The 18,321-nt window shown below is 40.4% G+C and overlaps 1 protein-coding gene across 1 annotated transcript in view; it reads right to left on the minus strand.

Moving 5' to 3' along the window:
• The window catches only part of LOC102510773 (formin-2), a 286,001-nt gene that overhangs the window by 166,335 nt on the left and 101,345 nt on the right, over positions 1-18,321 (minus strand). The window contains 5 exon segments of the mRNA XM_032491868.1: positions 13,689-13,833; positions 15,257-15,968; positions 15,971-16,033; positions 16,036-16,131; positions 16,134-17,049. Of these exon segments, the coding sequence (XP_032347759.1) occupies positions 13,689-13,833; positions 15,257-15,968; positions 15,971-16,033; positions 16,036-16,131; positions 16,134-17,049 (1,932 nt within the window).

Consider the following 18,321-nt stretch of genomic DNA (forward strand, 5'->3'; position numbering starts at 1 on the left):
GAAAGGGGAGCCCTCCTACACTGCTGGTGGGAGTGCAGTTTGGTGCAGCCACTGTGCAAAACAGTATGGAGATTCCTCAAAAGACTAGGAATAGACTTACCATATGACCCAGGAATCCCACTCCTGGGCATATATCCAGAAGGAACCCTACTTCAAAATGACATCTGCACCCCAATGTTCATAGCAGCACTATTTACAATAGCCAAGACATGGAGACAGCCTAAATGTCCATCAACGGATGACTGGATAAAGAAGAGGTGGTGTATTTATACAATGGAATACTACTCAGCCATAAAAAAACGACAACATAACGCCATTTGCAGCAACATGAATACTCCTGGAGAATGTCATTCTAAGTGAAGTAAGCCAGAAAGAGAAAGAAAAATACCATATGAGATTGCTCATATGTGGAATCTAAAAAAACCCCAAAAAACAAAAATACAAAACAGAAACAGACTCATAGACATAGAATACAAACTTGTGGTTGCCAGGGGGACGGGGGGTGGGAAGGGACTGGGATTTCAAAATGTAGAATAGATAAACAAGATTGTACTGTGTAGCACAGGGAAATATATACAGGATCTTGTGGCTCACAGCAAAAGAGAATGTGACAATGAATGAATGTATGTTCATGTATAACTGAAAAATTGTTCTCTACACTGGAATTTGACACAACATTGTAAAATGACTATAACTCAATTAAAAAAAGTTTATGTATAAAAAAATTTTTAAAATTAAATTAAATTAAGAAAAGAATGGCAAACATGATACATGAAGTTGAATCAAGACAAAAAAAAACAGCAAACTAAAAGCAAACAACAAATTACTGTTTGGTATGAGCCGTTTGGTAACTACCCTTTCTAAAATTTTTCATTTTGGCTGCAATACATGAAATGCCTAATTTTACCTCAACATGGAATATAGAAAAGACAGATTTTTGAACAATGTGAAATTATAAGTAAAGCTCAGATAGCCATGCTCATCCCTCCTAAATATATGAGAAGTCCACATGGCCTAGCTAAAAAGTAGTTTATAAATATATATGAAAAAGGTTTTGAAAGGAGGCTTCTAATTCTATAGTGTTGCATGATTTCAAATTAGGTGAAAGAATGAGCAGCTGGAAGAGACTCAGTAACACAGTTACTACAGGTAATATAATATGTCCTGAAAGAGTGAAGAGAACATAAGGAACAAGTTACTGGGAGGAAAACAAGCAATGAGGACACGCGAGGTCAAGAAGCCTGGAGCCGCTCTGGAGAACAAGGGGATTTCTTGCAGGGACAGACTCAGAGGGATGATAAGAACCTGATATAAATTTGACAAGAGGACTCACTCCTCGCCACTGTTTCTGGCCCTCGGACATTTGCTGAATAAACACCACCAAAGAGGGTCACCTCATGCAGGGCTTTACCCTGTTTCGGTAGAAAATCGCTCAATAATCTATGTCTTACATTTGAAAATACAAATCATCAAATCAGATCAAAATCTATTTATCATTTCAAGTCATCACTGTAACCACTCCAAGCCCCTCAACTATCACCTGAGATTAAACAGTTCAGGGTCTCAAATTCCCACGCCTTCAAATCTCTGTTCGGGGCTGTGTTTTTCCCTCCAAGTTATAGATACTATTCTAATTTTGCCAATAATATAATTTGTTTTTAAACTGTAACATAACACCTGTTCCCTTCCTGTTTAATTTTTTGCACCACCAAAATGTTCAGAATAAACTAAAACCACCTTACTGTTTGATTATTTTCTTCACAGTGCATTTTTTAATGATCAGACTTTGAAATAAAAACAAGCTTTATCCACATCCTGGTAGAAAAAGGGCGAAATATTTCTAGTCTTTTTAAAAGGGGACATCTGGTTGGTGTTAGATTTGGCTGCTGTGCATTGTTTTTTGGAAGACCAACTAGAATCCAAAAAGACAGTCTAATTAGTTTTTATTTTGTTTTTGGAATTTGCATCCTCTCCATCTACCTGATTCCTATGTAGCAACATTCAAAAGGAAGCTGGGGTTACTATGATAGGAATATTTATATTTACAGAAAAGAACAGTCAAGTGTGTCTGCCATTTCCAGGGTAACATTGCAACCTAACTTTCAAAACAAGATGTTACTTTTTCTTCCCTTGCCAGCTCAAAGGATGGAGACTTGCTCAGTTTTTCTGGAACCCTGTCCCGATCTAGGCTTGAAGCTTTCACGGACACAGGCAATAAACCAGTTTACAGTCAAAGTTAAACCAATAGCGGGCGTAACCTTCACAAACACAGCCATTGCATCCTCCGGGGAATTCTGGTGACTCTGTCCAGAAGTGTTCCCTGGAAGGCTAGTGGGTCTTCTAAAGGGGTTTTAATTACATTCCCAGGGCCCATACTTCTAAAGAGAAAAACCACAATCTATATCCTTAGTCCCCTCATCAAAAGCAAAGAGAAAAGAGAAATTTCTCTTTCAGAGGTTAATGGACTCCTGCCTGTAAAACTACATTGTTCTGCAAGTTAAAAACAAGCTTATATTTTTGACGATACACTTTTGGAGGGGGGCGGGCATCTTACAAGTTTTTTTAAATTGAAAAAATATTTGTCCAGAAAATTACAGTCTGACTTGATTACTGTATGGGTAACAAGAGCTACCAGGAAAATATTTACTTTCTCATAAAAATAGATTTTTACTGGTAAAAACAGAAGTAGATTAAGACTTGGAATTCTTACTGAAACCCAATGGCTGCACCATGTTTTCATTCCCCCAGCAGTGCAGAAGAGCTGCAGCTTCTCCACATCCTCATCACACTTGCCTCTGTCTTTCCTTTTGATTTCAGCCGTCCTAGTACACGTGCAGTGTGTCACACTGTGGTTTTGATTCTCATTTCCCTCACTAATCATGCTGAGCGTCCTTTCATGTGGTTTTTGGCCAACGGTATATCCTCTCTGGAGAAAATTTCTGTTCACATCTTGGCTCATCATTCAGTCAGGCTGTGCTGCTGTCACTGTTGTTGAGCTGGGAGAGTTCATTACATATTCAGGATATTAACCCCTGATTTGCAAATATCTCCTCCCATTTTGTGGGCGATCTTTTTTACCTTCTTGACAGTACTGTTTGCAGCACAGACGCTGTTCATCTTGGTGCTGTCCGGCTGATCCAGCTCCTTCTGTTGTCACATGTGCTGTTGGAGTCTAAGAAACCACGGCCTAGCCCAAGGTCATGAAGATCTACTCCTGTGTTTTCTTCTGTTCATAGTTTTAGCTCTTACATTCAAGTTTATGAGTATTTTGAGTTAACTTTTGTTCACAGGAGGCAGAGGTACAAATTCTTTGTTTTGAATGTGGGTGTCAGTCAGGTTGTCTCAGCACTAGTTGTTGCCCTTAAAACGTCTTGGTACCACTGTCAAAAACCAATAAGCCATAAATGCCAGCATTTATTTCTGGGCCCTTATGTCTATTCCCTTGACCAACATGTCTATCCATATGCCGGTTGGTGCCCCACTGTCTTAATTACTGTACCTTTGTAATAACTTTGAAATCAGGCAGTGTCTTACAACTTTATTCTTTTAGATGGCTTTGAATATCCTGGTATTTTCTTTTTTTCCCTTGTTGGTTATCTATTTTGCGTATAGTAATTAGTATCTGCAAATGCCAAACTCCCACTTTATCCCTCCACCCCCACCCCTGGGAAGTCTGCTTTCTATGTCTGTGAGTCTGTTTTGTGAATAAGTTGGACCTCCTGCATTTTCCTATGAATTTTCGAGATCAGCTTGTCAGTTTCTGGGGAGAAAAAGGCAGCTAGGATGTTGTCTAGACAATGTGTTCAATTTGTAGGACAATTTGACGAGTGTCTTTCATCTATAAATACAGCATGTCATTCTGTTTATTTGGATCTACCTTAACCTTCTTTAGGGTCTTCTAGTTGTCAGTGTAGAAGTCTCACACTTCTTTTGTTAAATTTATACCGAAGTATTTTTTAAAATGTCCTATGATGAAGGAAACTGTTTTCCGAATTACATTTTCACAGTGCTAATCGCTAGTGTCTAGAAATACAACTGACTTATATATATTGATTTTATATCCTGTGGAATCCCACTGAATTCCTTTATTGCTTCTAAAAGTTTTTTAGTGGATTCTTTAGGTTTTTTTTATATACAAGCTCATGTCACCTACAAAGAGAGACAGTTGTAGTTCTTCCATTCCCAACTAGATGCCACTTGTTCATTTATTCATCCTGGCCTAATGGCCCTGATTAGAAAATCCAGCATATTGGCAAACAGAGCTGGGAATGAACATCCTTGTCTCCTTCCAGGCCTTAGGGCAAAAGCGTTCAGTCTTTCATGCAAGCTGTAAGTTTTTCACAGGTGCTCTCTATCAGGTTGAGGAAGTTCCCTTCTATCCCCAATTTGTTGTTTGTTTGTTTGTTTTTATCATGAAAGTGGGTAGGATTTTGCATCTATTGAGATGTTCATATGGCCTTAGTCTTTTATTTTATTGTGTATTTCATTAACTGATTTTCATATGTGAAACCTTGCATTCTGAGGATAAATCCCATTGGCCATGCTGTCTAATCCTTTATATATGCTGCTGGACTCAGTTTGGTAGTATTTCATGAGAATTTCTATGTTTCCTTGTAAAGGATATTGGTCTGTTCCTTTTTTAACTTGTGATGAGTTTGTCTGGTTTTGATGGCAAAGTGGTCTCAGAATAAGACAGGATGTGTTCCCTCCTAGTCTAGTTTTTGAGACAGCTTGTGAATGATCAGTGCTGATTCTTCTCTGCGTGTCTGATGTACTTCACCAGTGAAGCTGTCTGGGACTGGGCTTTTCTTTGTGGGTAGTTTCTTGGGTTTGTTTTGTTTGTCTGTCTTTTCTGATTGTCTGCTTACTTTCTATAGGCCTGTTTAGATTTTCTACTTCTTCCTGAGTCAGTTTTTCTGAGAGTTTGTCCAATTCATCTAAGTTATCTAACATGTTGTTGTACAGTTGTTCATAGTACTCCCTTATCCTTTTTTATATTCTGTAAGGTTGGTAGCAATGTCTCTTCTTTTATTCCTGATTTTAGTCATTTGATACTTAATATTTTTCAGTCTAGCTAAAGATTTGTTATCTTCTCAGAGAACCAACTTTTGGTTACATTCATTTTTTCTATCATTTTTCTATTCTTCGCTTCATTTATTTACACCCTAGTGTTCATCATTTCCTTCTTTCTACTTGCTTAGGGTTTACTTTTCTCTTCTTTTTTAGTTTCTTAAAGTGAAAGGTAAGATTGATTTCAGGTTTTTTTTTCTTTCTTAATAAGGTATTTACAGCTATAAATTTCCCTGAGCACTGATTTAGTTGCATACTATAAGTTTTAATATATTGTGATTTCACTTACATTCATTTCAAAGTATTTTGCAATTTTTCTTGTGATTGCTTTTTTGAGTTACTTGTTATTCAAGGGTTTAATATATATGTATCTGCAAATTGCCCAAATTTCTTTGTTAACGATTTCTGACTAAATTCCATTATGATCAGAAATTGTATTTTGTTTTTCAACAGTTTTCGATTTCCTCAAGTTTAAGGTTTGTTGTTGTTCCTGGCCCAGCAGTGGGTCTATCCTAGAGAACACTCTGTGTACGCTTGAGCAGCGTGTGCGTTCTGCTGGCTCTGCTGCTACAGCGTGGAATGTTCTATAGATGTCTGCTAGGTCTAGTCTGTTTATACTGCTGTTCAAGTCTTCTACTTCCTGGTTCACCTTCTGCTTACCTATTCTATCCATTATTGAAAGTGGGCCATTGAAGTGTCCACATATTATTGATTTCCCTTAAATTCTGTCAGGTTTTTTTTTTTTTTTCATGTATTTTGGGACACTGTTGTTAGATGCCTATTATGTTTAGAAATCTGCCTGGTAGATTGACCCTTTTATTATTATGGAATGTCCCTCTTTGTCTCTGCTAACATTTTAAAAAGTCTTTGTTGTTTGGTATCAGTACAGCTACTCCAGTTCTTTTAAAGTTGTTCTTTTTAGTTTCAACTAATTTCTATCTTTGAATTTAAAGTATGTGTCTTCTGATGTCATATATACTTAATTTATTTTTATCTAATCTGACAATGTCTGTCTTTTGGATTGTTTAATACATTCACATTTCACGTTATTATCTGTATGGTTGAATTTACATATGCTGTTTTTCATTTTGTTGTCTGTATATCTCATGTCTTTTTTTGTTCCTCTATCCTTCCTTTATTGTCTTCTTTTGTAACATATAGATACATGGATTAAGTGGATATTTAATTCTTTTATACTTTATACAGTATTTGAGTCCAAATACTTTATACAGTATTTGAGTCTTCTTAGTGGTTGCTCTGGGGCTTGTAATATTTATCATAATTTACTAGAATCCACTTCATTTTTATGCTGACTTAACTCCAGAAGTACAGAAACTTCACTTCTCTGTAGCTCCATTCACTTCCCACTTTTTTATGTTACTACTGTTATACACACTGAATGTATGTGATTTATATATGGTACAAACTGTTATAATTATTAGTTTATATAATCATATGCCTTTTAAAGAACTTGAGAGAGGAAAGGAGAGAAATATATTTATATACTTTGTTACATTAATCTTCTTATTTACCCTTAATTGTTCTCTTCATTTTTTTCTGTAGATTTGAATTACCATATGGTGTCACTTCCTTACTCTAATACAAACACAGCTTTTGTTTCTACTAGTTTCCTTTGTTCTCAAATATATTACATTTCTGTATATCATAGGCTCAATAATATACATATTATTTTATGTACTTCCTTTTAAACTCAGTCAAAAGAATAAAGCAGAAGAAATATGCAGCTATATTATATGCTATGTAGACAAAAATTATGTTTACCAGTGAATTACGTGTGTGTGTGTGCATGTAATTTCAAATTACTATCTGGTATCATTTACTTTCAGAAATATAAATTTATATTTTGGTTTAAATAAAAAAGTTTTAAATAAAAACCCAGAGATATAAATAACATTAATTTTTCTTCTAAGTCTTAGTTTTGTGTCTTCAAATAACTGGAATATTTTTCAGCTTAGGTCACACAGAGGTACACTGTGAGCAATCAGTCTAGTGTCACCAGCATCACCTTCTAGGAGCTGTCATAATTGTAACTATATTTTAAGTCAAAAAAGAAATAAAGTTCTCCTTTGCACTGGAATAGTCCAAAACCATGTTGCTGTCCATGGTAAAGAAACATACATTCCACTGTGTAGTACCAAGACATCAAAATTAACTTCAGGTCTAATTTCTAAATTCAATTCTCACTCTTATGTCTAATGAGAAAAACCTAAAGACTTTTGCTAGGAGGACGAGAAGGGAACACATCCAGCTAAGGGAACTGAGTATCAACAGCCTACATTCACATTCCTGAAACCGTCACACGGGAACTTCCCACGCACAGGAGAAGCCTGCTACTCTGAGCGCTGATTGACTGTGGTTTTAAACAGGACGTAAGGAAATCTTTGCTCACGGTGCTATTTTCAAAACTCATCCTTTACTATATTCAGTTTCTCATCATAATATATGATGGAACAGAATCTGAAAAGAAAATGTATAACTGAATCACTTTGCTGTACACCTGAAACTAACATTGTAAATCAAATACACTTTAATAAAAAAAATTTTAAAAATTCATCACTTAATCCTCTGTACATGTCTAAACAAAATAAACTTTTCAAGGTCCACTTCAATTCTCATCTCCTCCACACAGCCTCACCCTAAGTCCAACCGACTAGTTCTGTTCAAATCCTGACCACGGGCAGCACATTTTGTGCAGAATTAGTTAATGCTGGGTCCCATGGGCCGTGCTATAATAAGTTAGCCCTTCAGAGAAGCTCTGTGCTCTCCCTGACATGACTCCTTTTCTTTGCTGTTCTCCTGCTGAAATGGATAAACCCTGTTCCCATCAGATCAAGAAAGGGGTACAACACTGAAAGTAATTGGTGTCCCCTCTCTTTTTAGTTCCTCAGGGTTCTCTGAAGGGGCTGCTCCACTCCATATTAGCAGTATTGAGAAAACATGCTCCCATCATCTGAACAAAAATCTTTCCTCACTTTTGCAAGGATGAATTTTAGTTTCCACAGATAATTGTAAAAGGTAATGAATCTTAAGTAAATTTCCCAAGCAACTCTTTTTTCAATGCTGATGGACCTTAATACACAGAATATCTCACCTATTAAAAATTAATAACCCTTTCTAATATATCGAGTCCAAAATAACTTAATATTGTCATATTAAATGTAATATAGAGTTCAAAAGAATTAAACTTCAGCATTATGACTAAATTTTTTATAATTCCAAAGTACAATGAATTAAATATAATTTTCCAAATACACCTAGCAAGGTCAAGGATCATCAGCCTAATTATATTTCCTTTTTATGCCACTAGGCTTTTTGTTTATTTGGTCTTTAGCCATTTACTTAGAAGTATAAAAATAATATTCTGGCTGAAAGAAAATTTTTTACAAAGAGGTTACTTTTGTTGCATTCTTTGAATTGATTTGTTGTGCTCTATAAATAGTTATAGGAAAAGCACCTTCAAAAAATAACGAATTTTTCAACATCTAAAACAAATCCAGATTCCACAAAACATAAGTTCATCTAACTTATAGCCTTGTATTTTGATGTGGTTTTCTACGTAAATACATTTTTAAGGCTTGCAATAGGAATGTATTCTATTAAAAACAGATGTTATGTTAAAAGTTACAAAGTACCAAACGTTTATGATGCATTCCTCAAAACAAAACAAATTGTCTTACTATAAAACGTTTGCTATTTCAGACATTATTTTAGGTCTAAAAGACAAATAGCACCGTCCAACCAAAACACACCCCTGCCAGCTACAACAGGACAAATGGACACCAGGACACAACACTAGACTTCTGCTACTCAGAGCAGCACTCAGGCCATCATCCTGTGAGCCCTGAAATACCCACTGATTATGATAAAACATATTTTAATCTAAAAATAAGTATTTGCAATAAGTAAAAGTAAAGCAGAGATTCACAGGTAAAACACATACCCCTCTTTTCCTCTTCCAACCAACCAATCTTACAGCAGCAGACAATATTTGAAGTACAGCACACATGATTTTCCAATGTCCCAAAATAATAGGAAGACTCCTTCTAATGGCAATTACTACTTCAGGTAAGAATACTTAGAGGCTTCACAGTTTACACTCCCACATAGGGACATGTACATAATGAATGCTTCTTTTTCCCATTGTTATTATGAACTTTTACAACACACAGAAAAGCCTTTCTAGGTGTTAGGTCAAGGGGTGGGAAGAGATAAATTTGGGAGTTCAAGATTTGCAAATGTTAGCCACTATATATGAAAATAGAGAAAAAACAAATTTCTTTTGTATACCACAGGGAATTATATCCAGTATCTTGTAATAACCTTTAATGAAAAAGACTATGAAAATGAATATATGTATGTATATGCATGACTGGGACATTATGCTGCACACCAGAAATTGACACATTGTAACTGACCAGACTTCAATTAAAAAAAAGAGATTATGTTTGTAAAGTTCTGTATAGACTGGAATGTGTTAAATAAACTTAATAATGATAACTGATAAAAACAACAACAAAAAATAAATACATAAATAAATATTGAGCATAACTGGAAATCAATACAAATTCAAATACTTTTAAAAAGTATCTATTCTGACTTGGTTTCCATATAAATAAAATACCAAACTTACACTCATACATAGCATCCACATCCATACCTAGGACTCAGTGGTTCAGAGCACCGGGGTCTGCACCCAAGCTCCGCCCTCTACTCCCCTGGGAACGTCGTGATCCCTCTGCACCTCGGTTTTCTGTGCTATACACCAGGGACAATGGAGCCCACCCCACGGGATTATGAGGATTAAGTGAGTTAATACTAGATTGCGAAGACAACGAGTGCCAGGTGGAAACTAAGGCCCGAAACGCCGGGAGGTTTCCGTGGTTGCTGTGACTGTGCCGTGAACACCACTGTCACCGGTGCTGCCGCTGAAGCAGCTGCTGCCGCCACAGCCGTGTTCACCAAAACGTATTTACTCGTGACCTCATCTGACAGAGGATTAACCGGAAACTGCTTTTTTGGGGCAATTCTTACTATCTAAATCATTCCCATGTAAATTCTCCCACTTTCCCGCTCAGGTTCAGGTTAAATTTAATCTTTATTTGAACATGAAAGATCCCAAGGTGACTTAGGTCCATTATCAACATTAATAATCAGTGCATCAGCCTGGTGGGAGAGGCGGGACTGGGCTAAATGTTTACCAGCTCTAGGGCATTCCTTCAACATGGGCAAGTGAGATAAACAACAAGTTTCTACTGTAGGGCACAGGGAGCTACATTCACTATCTTGTAGGAACCTATGATGAAACAATATGAAAATGAATGTGTGTATATGCATGACTGAACTATTATGTTGTACGCCAGAAACTGACACAACACTGTAAACTGACTCTACTTCAATTAAAACAATAGACATAAAAATGCGCAAGTGTGTACATGTGCGATGCCTTAAGCATGGACCTCACATGAGTCTGGTTTTCTATCTTCTTGATTCCTTAAGAGACCGGGGTTATTGCTGTGCCAGGTTAGCAGGCTGATATCTAATTCTGATCTGGGTCACGCTCGTTTGCTAAAGGAGAACTACATCAAATCGCAGTCTGATAAACTCCCAGATGCCTTCCCAGCTAATCTCCTATGCTTCATATACCTCACAATGAAGAAGCGTAAGCTAAGAAGTCACCACAGAACTCAAATATAGGTTCCATGAAAAATATGAGACGCTCTGTCTTCAGTTCCTTGGAGGAGAAAGGACTTAGAAATACAAGAGATTCATCATCGCTGCTTCTCTAGGCATCCAGAGAACAACCTCTTCCTCCTTCTGCCAAACAGCAGTGCGCCCAGCTAAGCAGTCTTCTGTCATCACACTGAAAACACCTCTTCTGAAAATAAAAACAGCAAAGCCACGTCCCACCAGTGCATCCAGCCATCGTCTTCCTCTCAAGAAGAGGGCAGATCGCAGAAAAATTATTTGGCTATTTTGAAATATTCAAAGAAAATCACAACTCTTAGCTTTCATTGTACAGAAGAAGAATAGCTTGAAACACTTTCATAAACACATGCCACAGCATTAAAGGCTAGCGATTTCACTGGAAATGGGCCATGAGGTACTAAAACATTTGCACATAAAGAGGAACTACAGGTCACACAGTGTGAACTGTGCAAGTCCACTTACACACAGATGTTTTCCAGTAGTAAATACTGCAGTACCACACGATCTGAGGTTGGTTGAATCCGTGGACATGGAAATGTGGATGTGGAGGGACTCTGTACACGAAGGGCTGACTGTAAGTTACACAGGAATTTTTGACTGCACAGAGGACTGGTGTCCCTAACCCCGTGTTGTTCAAGGGTCAAATGTATTTGCATGCATCCTGAAAATACATTTTCCTTAAACAAAATTTTAAAATCTCAAGTAGATATAATGGATAGATTTTTCTTCCAAATACAACAAAGTTAAATAAAACTAGCTTTCTTCAGCAATATAACACTCTGCAGCAGATTTTTCTCTCACCAACATACAGAAAAAAAATTCCTTATCCTTCCAAAAACAGACCTGACATGCAGAGCTGAGTACAAGACCCAGGCCAAACTGAGCAAGCTCATCACGAGTCATGATGGAGACTGTTCCACAAACCCTGTTTGAGGCAGAAGATCAACAGTATTGTCACCATTAACAGGTGTAAATTACAGCACTGGTAAACTCTTACCCCCAGTTTGTGAAACGTTCTCATGACAGTGAGGCGACTGTGCTGAGATGATGGTCAACGCAGATGCACTGTTCGTATGCAAAGAGGCCATAGCATGCCAGCTAGTTGAGGTTGAAGTATTAATAATTTGGACATACATCTTATTTCAGTAAGCTTAAAAACTGAATGTTGAAGAAATCATGAAATCCTATTCTTGCAGACAACATATGAGACATCTGCCTTATCTCCGTTCACTTAACAGAAAAAGTGTGATGGGAGGTGGGAAGGGCATCGTTTGCCCTTTTGAGAATTTCATCTCTAGACAAGAGACATTTCCCATCATATGTGCCAGCTCGTCAAGTGACAATCCTGCTGCTTCCCTCTTCGTGACGTCTGTACTCCCCGCCCGTATCCTTTGCCCAGACAGCTCTTCCATCTCTGACACAGCCCATGAGAAGAGACATGGCTACTCAGCCTAAGCGTGCTATATGCAAATATACCATAGAAAAGGTTTTTTAAATGTTTATGTTTGGCAGAAAAGTGTGGTTTTCCATTTACCTTTATTCCACTAACAAAGCCACCTTGGCCATATTGATTATCATGAAATGAATGATGCTTTGGCTTTTAAGCATTACTGGCATAGTCACTGATATTTATAAAGTATTCCTCCTACAGTCAGCTGGCTTATTCGTTAAGCAATATTTATTCAGTGCCTACAACGTGGCAGGTTTACCATAGTTTCTGATCTAAAGTCACCAGCAACCAGCTGTACCACAATCAATGGTTCTGAAAAATTGAACTGCATGTTTGGATTTGCACCATTCTCAGATTAACAGAAATGCCTGGGGTGAACCTGCCCGCCCACTCAGCTAGAGGTTCCATTCGAATCCACCCCTTCCTGGCTGGATTTCAGAGTGTCTGTCTGGTGGGGGTTGTCTGCTCTGAAATAAAATATTGACAGGAACGACTGTGGGTCATACACCTAGCTACAGCTTCCAGATCAGAGGCAGAAATTCAGGGAATCACATCACCCCATTCGCTGCTGCTCCTCTGGGGAGACTGCACCAGGAGGGCACTGGGAACTCCAGGTCTCACTTCTCTCCCTTTCCCTGACCTGAAAAGACGGAGCTGCTCGCCAGTCCTTCCTCCACGCACTTTCCCTCCCCCTGCAAAGGTGAGAAAGGTAGCCACTCCCCATTTCAGGGTGAAGGAGGCCCGCCAATAGCAACACCTTCCATCTGGGCTCATTATTCTGCGATTTTACTACATTTTCCTGCATAACAGCCTTGAGAAATTTACAGTATCATTTCATGATCAAGGCCCCTGGATGGATCAGCTGAGAAACACAGCATGAAAATGTTTTTCTCCAGGATAGATCAAAGGACCTAACACAGAATGCAGATGTTGGAACTGGACACAAGATTCTCTTCCCTCCGTCAAGTACGGTGTGGTTGTTTAGCTGGGGTCCACAGAGCACCCACTTCAGTCAGGACGCAACAAAACACCAAACACATGACGGTTTGCTAAGGGCTGGACTCCTTGCTTTTTTTCGTTGCTCACTCTTACCTTTCTTTCCACCCATACTGGCACTCAGATGGATTTCAATCAAGTGACAGTTTATTTCTAGACAATTAATTCTAGAAATAAGCAACTTCTGGAAGTTTGGAACTATGTATTGTGAGACTACAAATAAAATAGTCAGAATATTGTCACTTGGTGGAGATGATTATTTGTTGTTTTATTCGGGAAACTCTTACTTCACCACATGCTGTAAAATTCTATCCTCTGCTATCCGTTTACAGACTGTGCAGGTTACAGACAGAGCCCAGAAAATGACTTCCAAGTTTTTCTCTAATGAAAGTTCACACTCATGCCCCAAATGCTGTCCAACTTCAGCAAACACACGGGTACTCACTTGCTTAGCCTTGGTCTTTGTGATGGTGTCAGAAATAGGTTTCTTCCTTTCCTTTATAGTAGTTTTGGAAAATAATTCCTCAAATTCATGACAATCTATGGATGGCTCTTCAATTTTTTCCCAAATAAGTGAAGCACTGGAGTCTCTAAAGTTAAGCAAAAGACCAATGAGAGAGCCATCAAGCCAAACTCCAAGACATCACGGGGATCATGAACAGAAAGGACAAGGAGGAGAGGGGGTGGAAGAGAAGACAGTAGTAATTTTGGAAAGAATAATTTCCAGGAATTCTCAGTTATCAAGTCATTGTATAAAAACATAAACGAAAAACCCCTCTCAGGATGGCTGTCAAGGCAGGCAATGTTTGCCATCTCACAATCTCAACTGGATTCATCGGCTTTGTGGATTACTCATGGGCTAAAAAGCAATCATTTTATGACCCACAGTGGTCCCTTCTCTCTTCCTACCACTGCCCATCATTCCACGTGACTTGACTTCTCAGTGACTGCAGACTCACGTGGTACCACCTAAAAAAGGTAGATCCATTTTTCAAAAAGCAAAAGAACAACAAAACCAAACATCTTCATATAACGCAAATAAAATGATTTGGGGGCACAGTTGGAAACGATACATCAGTCTACATAAGTGACATGGCAAATTATTCAGAGAACAAGCTGCAAAGTACAAAGTAGTCAAAATACATAGATTCTTCCCCCCAGTATGATTCAGTGAAGAGAACATTAATATAATAAATGAGACGAGCCTGGTAAATACCCTATTTCTAAATCTGCACCACACCACACAGACAAAAATTCAAAGAATCCTGAGAACTTAGGACAAGGCAGTCCAGTGAAATTAAAAGTGCGTGCTTTGTCTCCCACCAGCACATTCCACAGCCACGTCACAGCACTGTCCCAGGGGTGAGGAGCACAGGCTATGGTCTATGCATGGGTAAGCAATATGCTAGCAGCACACCTAGTGGGAAGCAAAACATATCTTTTATAAAAATCATATAAATTTATGGTTTTAGGACCTCACAGTGTTGTAAATCTTCTATAGAAATGCCATGAAATGCTCAGAACGAAGTCATTTCACTCATGGAGTGTAGATGTGTGTATTTTTGTGTAACATGTTTCTGAAAAGACTATTGCAAACAAAATGGAATAGTAGTAATGTGCCTTCAAAAGGATGCAGAAAACATCCTCAGGACTCAGTTTGTCTAAGGACTCGATTCAGTTTTATAAGCTATTTGTCAGTGAGGTTCTGCAACTAGGCAACCGAGCCTGTATGCTAAGAAAAATATATCCCTCTAGCTTTAAAAAGTCGATCAAAAACCGTATAGACAGAAATCTGTACATTGATACATGTCATCTGTTTTATCCTTTGGATACCTCTGGTGAAGTCTAAAATTTTAAATAACAGATTGCTTCACTGAATATTAGTGTAAAAATCTACAGACAAGCTTTAGAGTGGTACTTAGAAATACATTAAATTGTCACTTTTCCCAAAAGTTTGAAAGTGCTTCCCTCACGTTGACAAATTGTGCAAAGACGGGCTCCCGTTCATGTTACCTTTTACTATGTAGCTGAATTCTGGTCCAATAGAGAGGCTTCATTGGCCGACAGGGTTCTATTGGCTGTTTCCTACTCCCTTTGTCCTGGTTCATCCCTAATCCAAACAAGCCAGTTGGCAATGGAGGAGGAAGAAATCCACACACTTGCGGTGCTGGTAAAGTGCTGCTCCCAGCTTGTGGTGGGAGAGGGAGGCCTGATCCAGGAAGCAGAGGGGCTGGTGGGGGTAGGGGGATGCCTGATCCAGGAGGGGGGGGTGGGGGAGGGGCTGGAGGAGGTGGAACCCCCATACCTGGCAAAGGAGGAGGTGGGGGAATCCCAACTTCAGGAAGAGGAGGGGGAGGGGGGATCCCTTCACCAGGAAGAGGAGGGGGAGGGGGGATCCCCACTCCAGGAAGTGGAGGGGGAGGAGGGATCCCCACTCCAGGAAGAGGAGGGGGAGGGGGGATCCCCACTCCAGGAAGAGGAGGGGGAGGGGGGATCCCCACTCCAGGAAGTGGAGGGGGAGGGGGGATCCCTTCACCAGGAAGAGGAGGGGGAGGGGGGATCCCCACTCCAGGAAGTGGGGGGGAAGGGGGGATACCCGCTCCAGGAAGTGGAGGGGGAGGAGGGATCCCTTCACCAGGAAGTGGAGGGGGAGGAGGGATCCCCACCCCAGGAAGAGGAGGGGGAGGGGGGATCCCCACTCCAGGAAGTGGGGGGGAAGGGGGATCCCCGCTCCAGGAAGTGGAGGGGGAGGAGGGATCCCCACTCCAGGAAGAGGAGGGGGAGGGGGATCCCCACTCCAGGAAGAGGAGGGGGAGGAGGGATCCCCACTCCAGGAAGTGGAGGGGGAGGAGGGATCCCCACTCCAGGAAGAGGAGGGGGAGGGGGATCCCCACTCCAGGAAGAGGAGGGGGAGGAGGGATCCCCACTCCAGGAAGAGGAGGGGGAGGAGGGATCCCTTCACCAGGAAGAGGAGGGGGAGTAGGGATCCCTGCTCCAGGAAGTGGAGGGGGAGGAGGGATTCCAGGCAAAGGTGGGGGAGGGGGTGGCAGCATCTCTGTACCAGGCAGAGGACGAGGTGAGGGCCCTGCTGTACTGGGCAGAGCAAGCCCTGTCATGCCAAGGAGAGGGGGGAGTGGGGGAGCCACCAGGCCCAGGCCAGGCATGGAGCTGGAGGACTCTGTACAAGGCAGAGGTGGTGGGGGTGGGATGTCACGGCTGTTTTCAAAGGAGGAGCAAACAGAGTGCTCATGGCTGGCTTCAGACTCAGTATGAAGAGAAGGATGGGAAGGCTGAGGTCCGGCCTGTCCTTGACCATCAGACCAGGGAAGGGGTGGAGATGGTGGAGTCTGGCTGGACTGATGTGCGTCGAGCTGTACTGATATTCGCCTTGGAGACACAACCACAGATATCTCTGAACAGAATTTTGTCTGAGGTCCAGAAGGTGAGGACGGCACCGCTGAGTCTCCACTTTCAGCCCCAGGTGGGCCTGGGGGACACTCTGGAGAGGCACTAACAGAAGGTAGCGTCAGTGTCCTGCCCTCTTCTGTCGGGGACGTCTGGATTGACTTTGCCTGTAAAATCCTTTGATGCCGTACATCCTTTTCTCCTAACCTGAGAGCTTCCAGACAGATGTCTTCTGAACGTGCCACTCCATTCTGAACCCTGTGAGGGCCAGCTGCCACCTCCATGTCCACAGCAGGGTACTGCTTCTCTAGTTCGGCTATTTTGGTCCTCAGATCCTCAATGGTCTGTTCCAGCTGCTGAATGACAGTGGCCTGACCCTCAGACTTCATGTCAGAAACTTCCTGAGGGGCAACAAAGACATCAAAGATAAATATAAAATAAGGAATCCTCAAAATACCAAAAAATAGACTTATAAAATTAAGCCAAATATATTTGTTTGGTTATAATACTTTCAAAAGATCCCTCCATGGGAAGATACTACCAGTATTTCTATGTGTCGCCTCTTCTCCACCCTCGGATTTCAGAGTGGTAACACACATTACCATAAAGTCCTAAGGTCCTTGTCTAATCCTTGAATGAAAGCATGGAAGACAGGTAGACCCCTGAGCAGAGGGAAGACCATTCTGAGTGACAAACCAACTTACTTCCAAGATAGGCTACTCTCTTCCCTGCCCGGCAACATCTGGTATTAGAATGTTCCCTAAAGACGTTTTAAATTCTAAGTGTTAAAGCTAATCACTACCTTTAAGAGGTAATCTCTGAAAAAGGTCTTCAATAGGATCATGTGAGATTACTTGTGATTCACATAGCCATGGGCATATGTCTTACGCACATGAATACAACTTGTATCATGTTCACTATAATTCAAATATTTGACCCAAGGCATTTCAGAAAGTGACACCTTGGACTCTCCACAATTTGTCAAGACAGCTGAGAGCAACTGTGCCAATGCATGAGTCACACTCTCACATCCTAATGGTGCCCATCTCTCCCAGGGCATACAATCGACCAGGAACACTTTAAGGGAAAAAATGCTTTGGCTACCCAAATAAAAGGAGAAAGCCCTATGGGTAAATTAAATAGGAATAATAGATGAGTGAAAATAAAAGAGAAGAAAGAGGAATGGGTAGAGAAAAAGGAGGAAAATCAGAACAGGAAAAGGTACGAGAGAAGGCACGACAGACTCCAGCCCTGCGACGCTGCAGTGTCGGGCAGCTGCCCACACGGACCTGGAACTGCCCAGTGGAGGCTGGAGTGAAAGGCAGAGAAGGCAGAGAACTGTTTCCCCAGAGCTTCCCAGGGCTTTTCAAACACGATCCCAATAGAGGGCACCGTGAAGAGCCACAGTCCACAGCCACAGACGTTACCATCTTCCCCACATGGGCACTTGAAGCTGACCCTCCAGACCTGCTCTTTATCTACTGGGGGAGAATAATTAAGAGGTAATATAAAGATGATATGAAGTATAAAAAACTAAACTCGTATCTTTCTTGTCAAAGGCTAAATCAAAAAAAAAAAAAAGTCTCCACAAAAAAACCCCACCAACTCTTTTAGTTTACTATCTATTACTTTACTTTTATTAAATCCAAAACAAATACCTACCCCATCTGCAG

The sequence above is a fragment of the Camelus ferus genome, chromosome 11, assembly GCF_009834535.1.
Source record: "Camelus ferus isolate YT-003-E chromosome 11, BCGSAC_Cfer_1.0, whole genome shotgun sequence".
NCBI classification, from domain to species: domain Eukaryota; kingdom Metazoa; phylum Chordata; class Mammalia; order Artiodactyla; family Camelidae; genus Camelus; species Camelus ferus.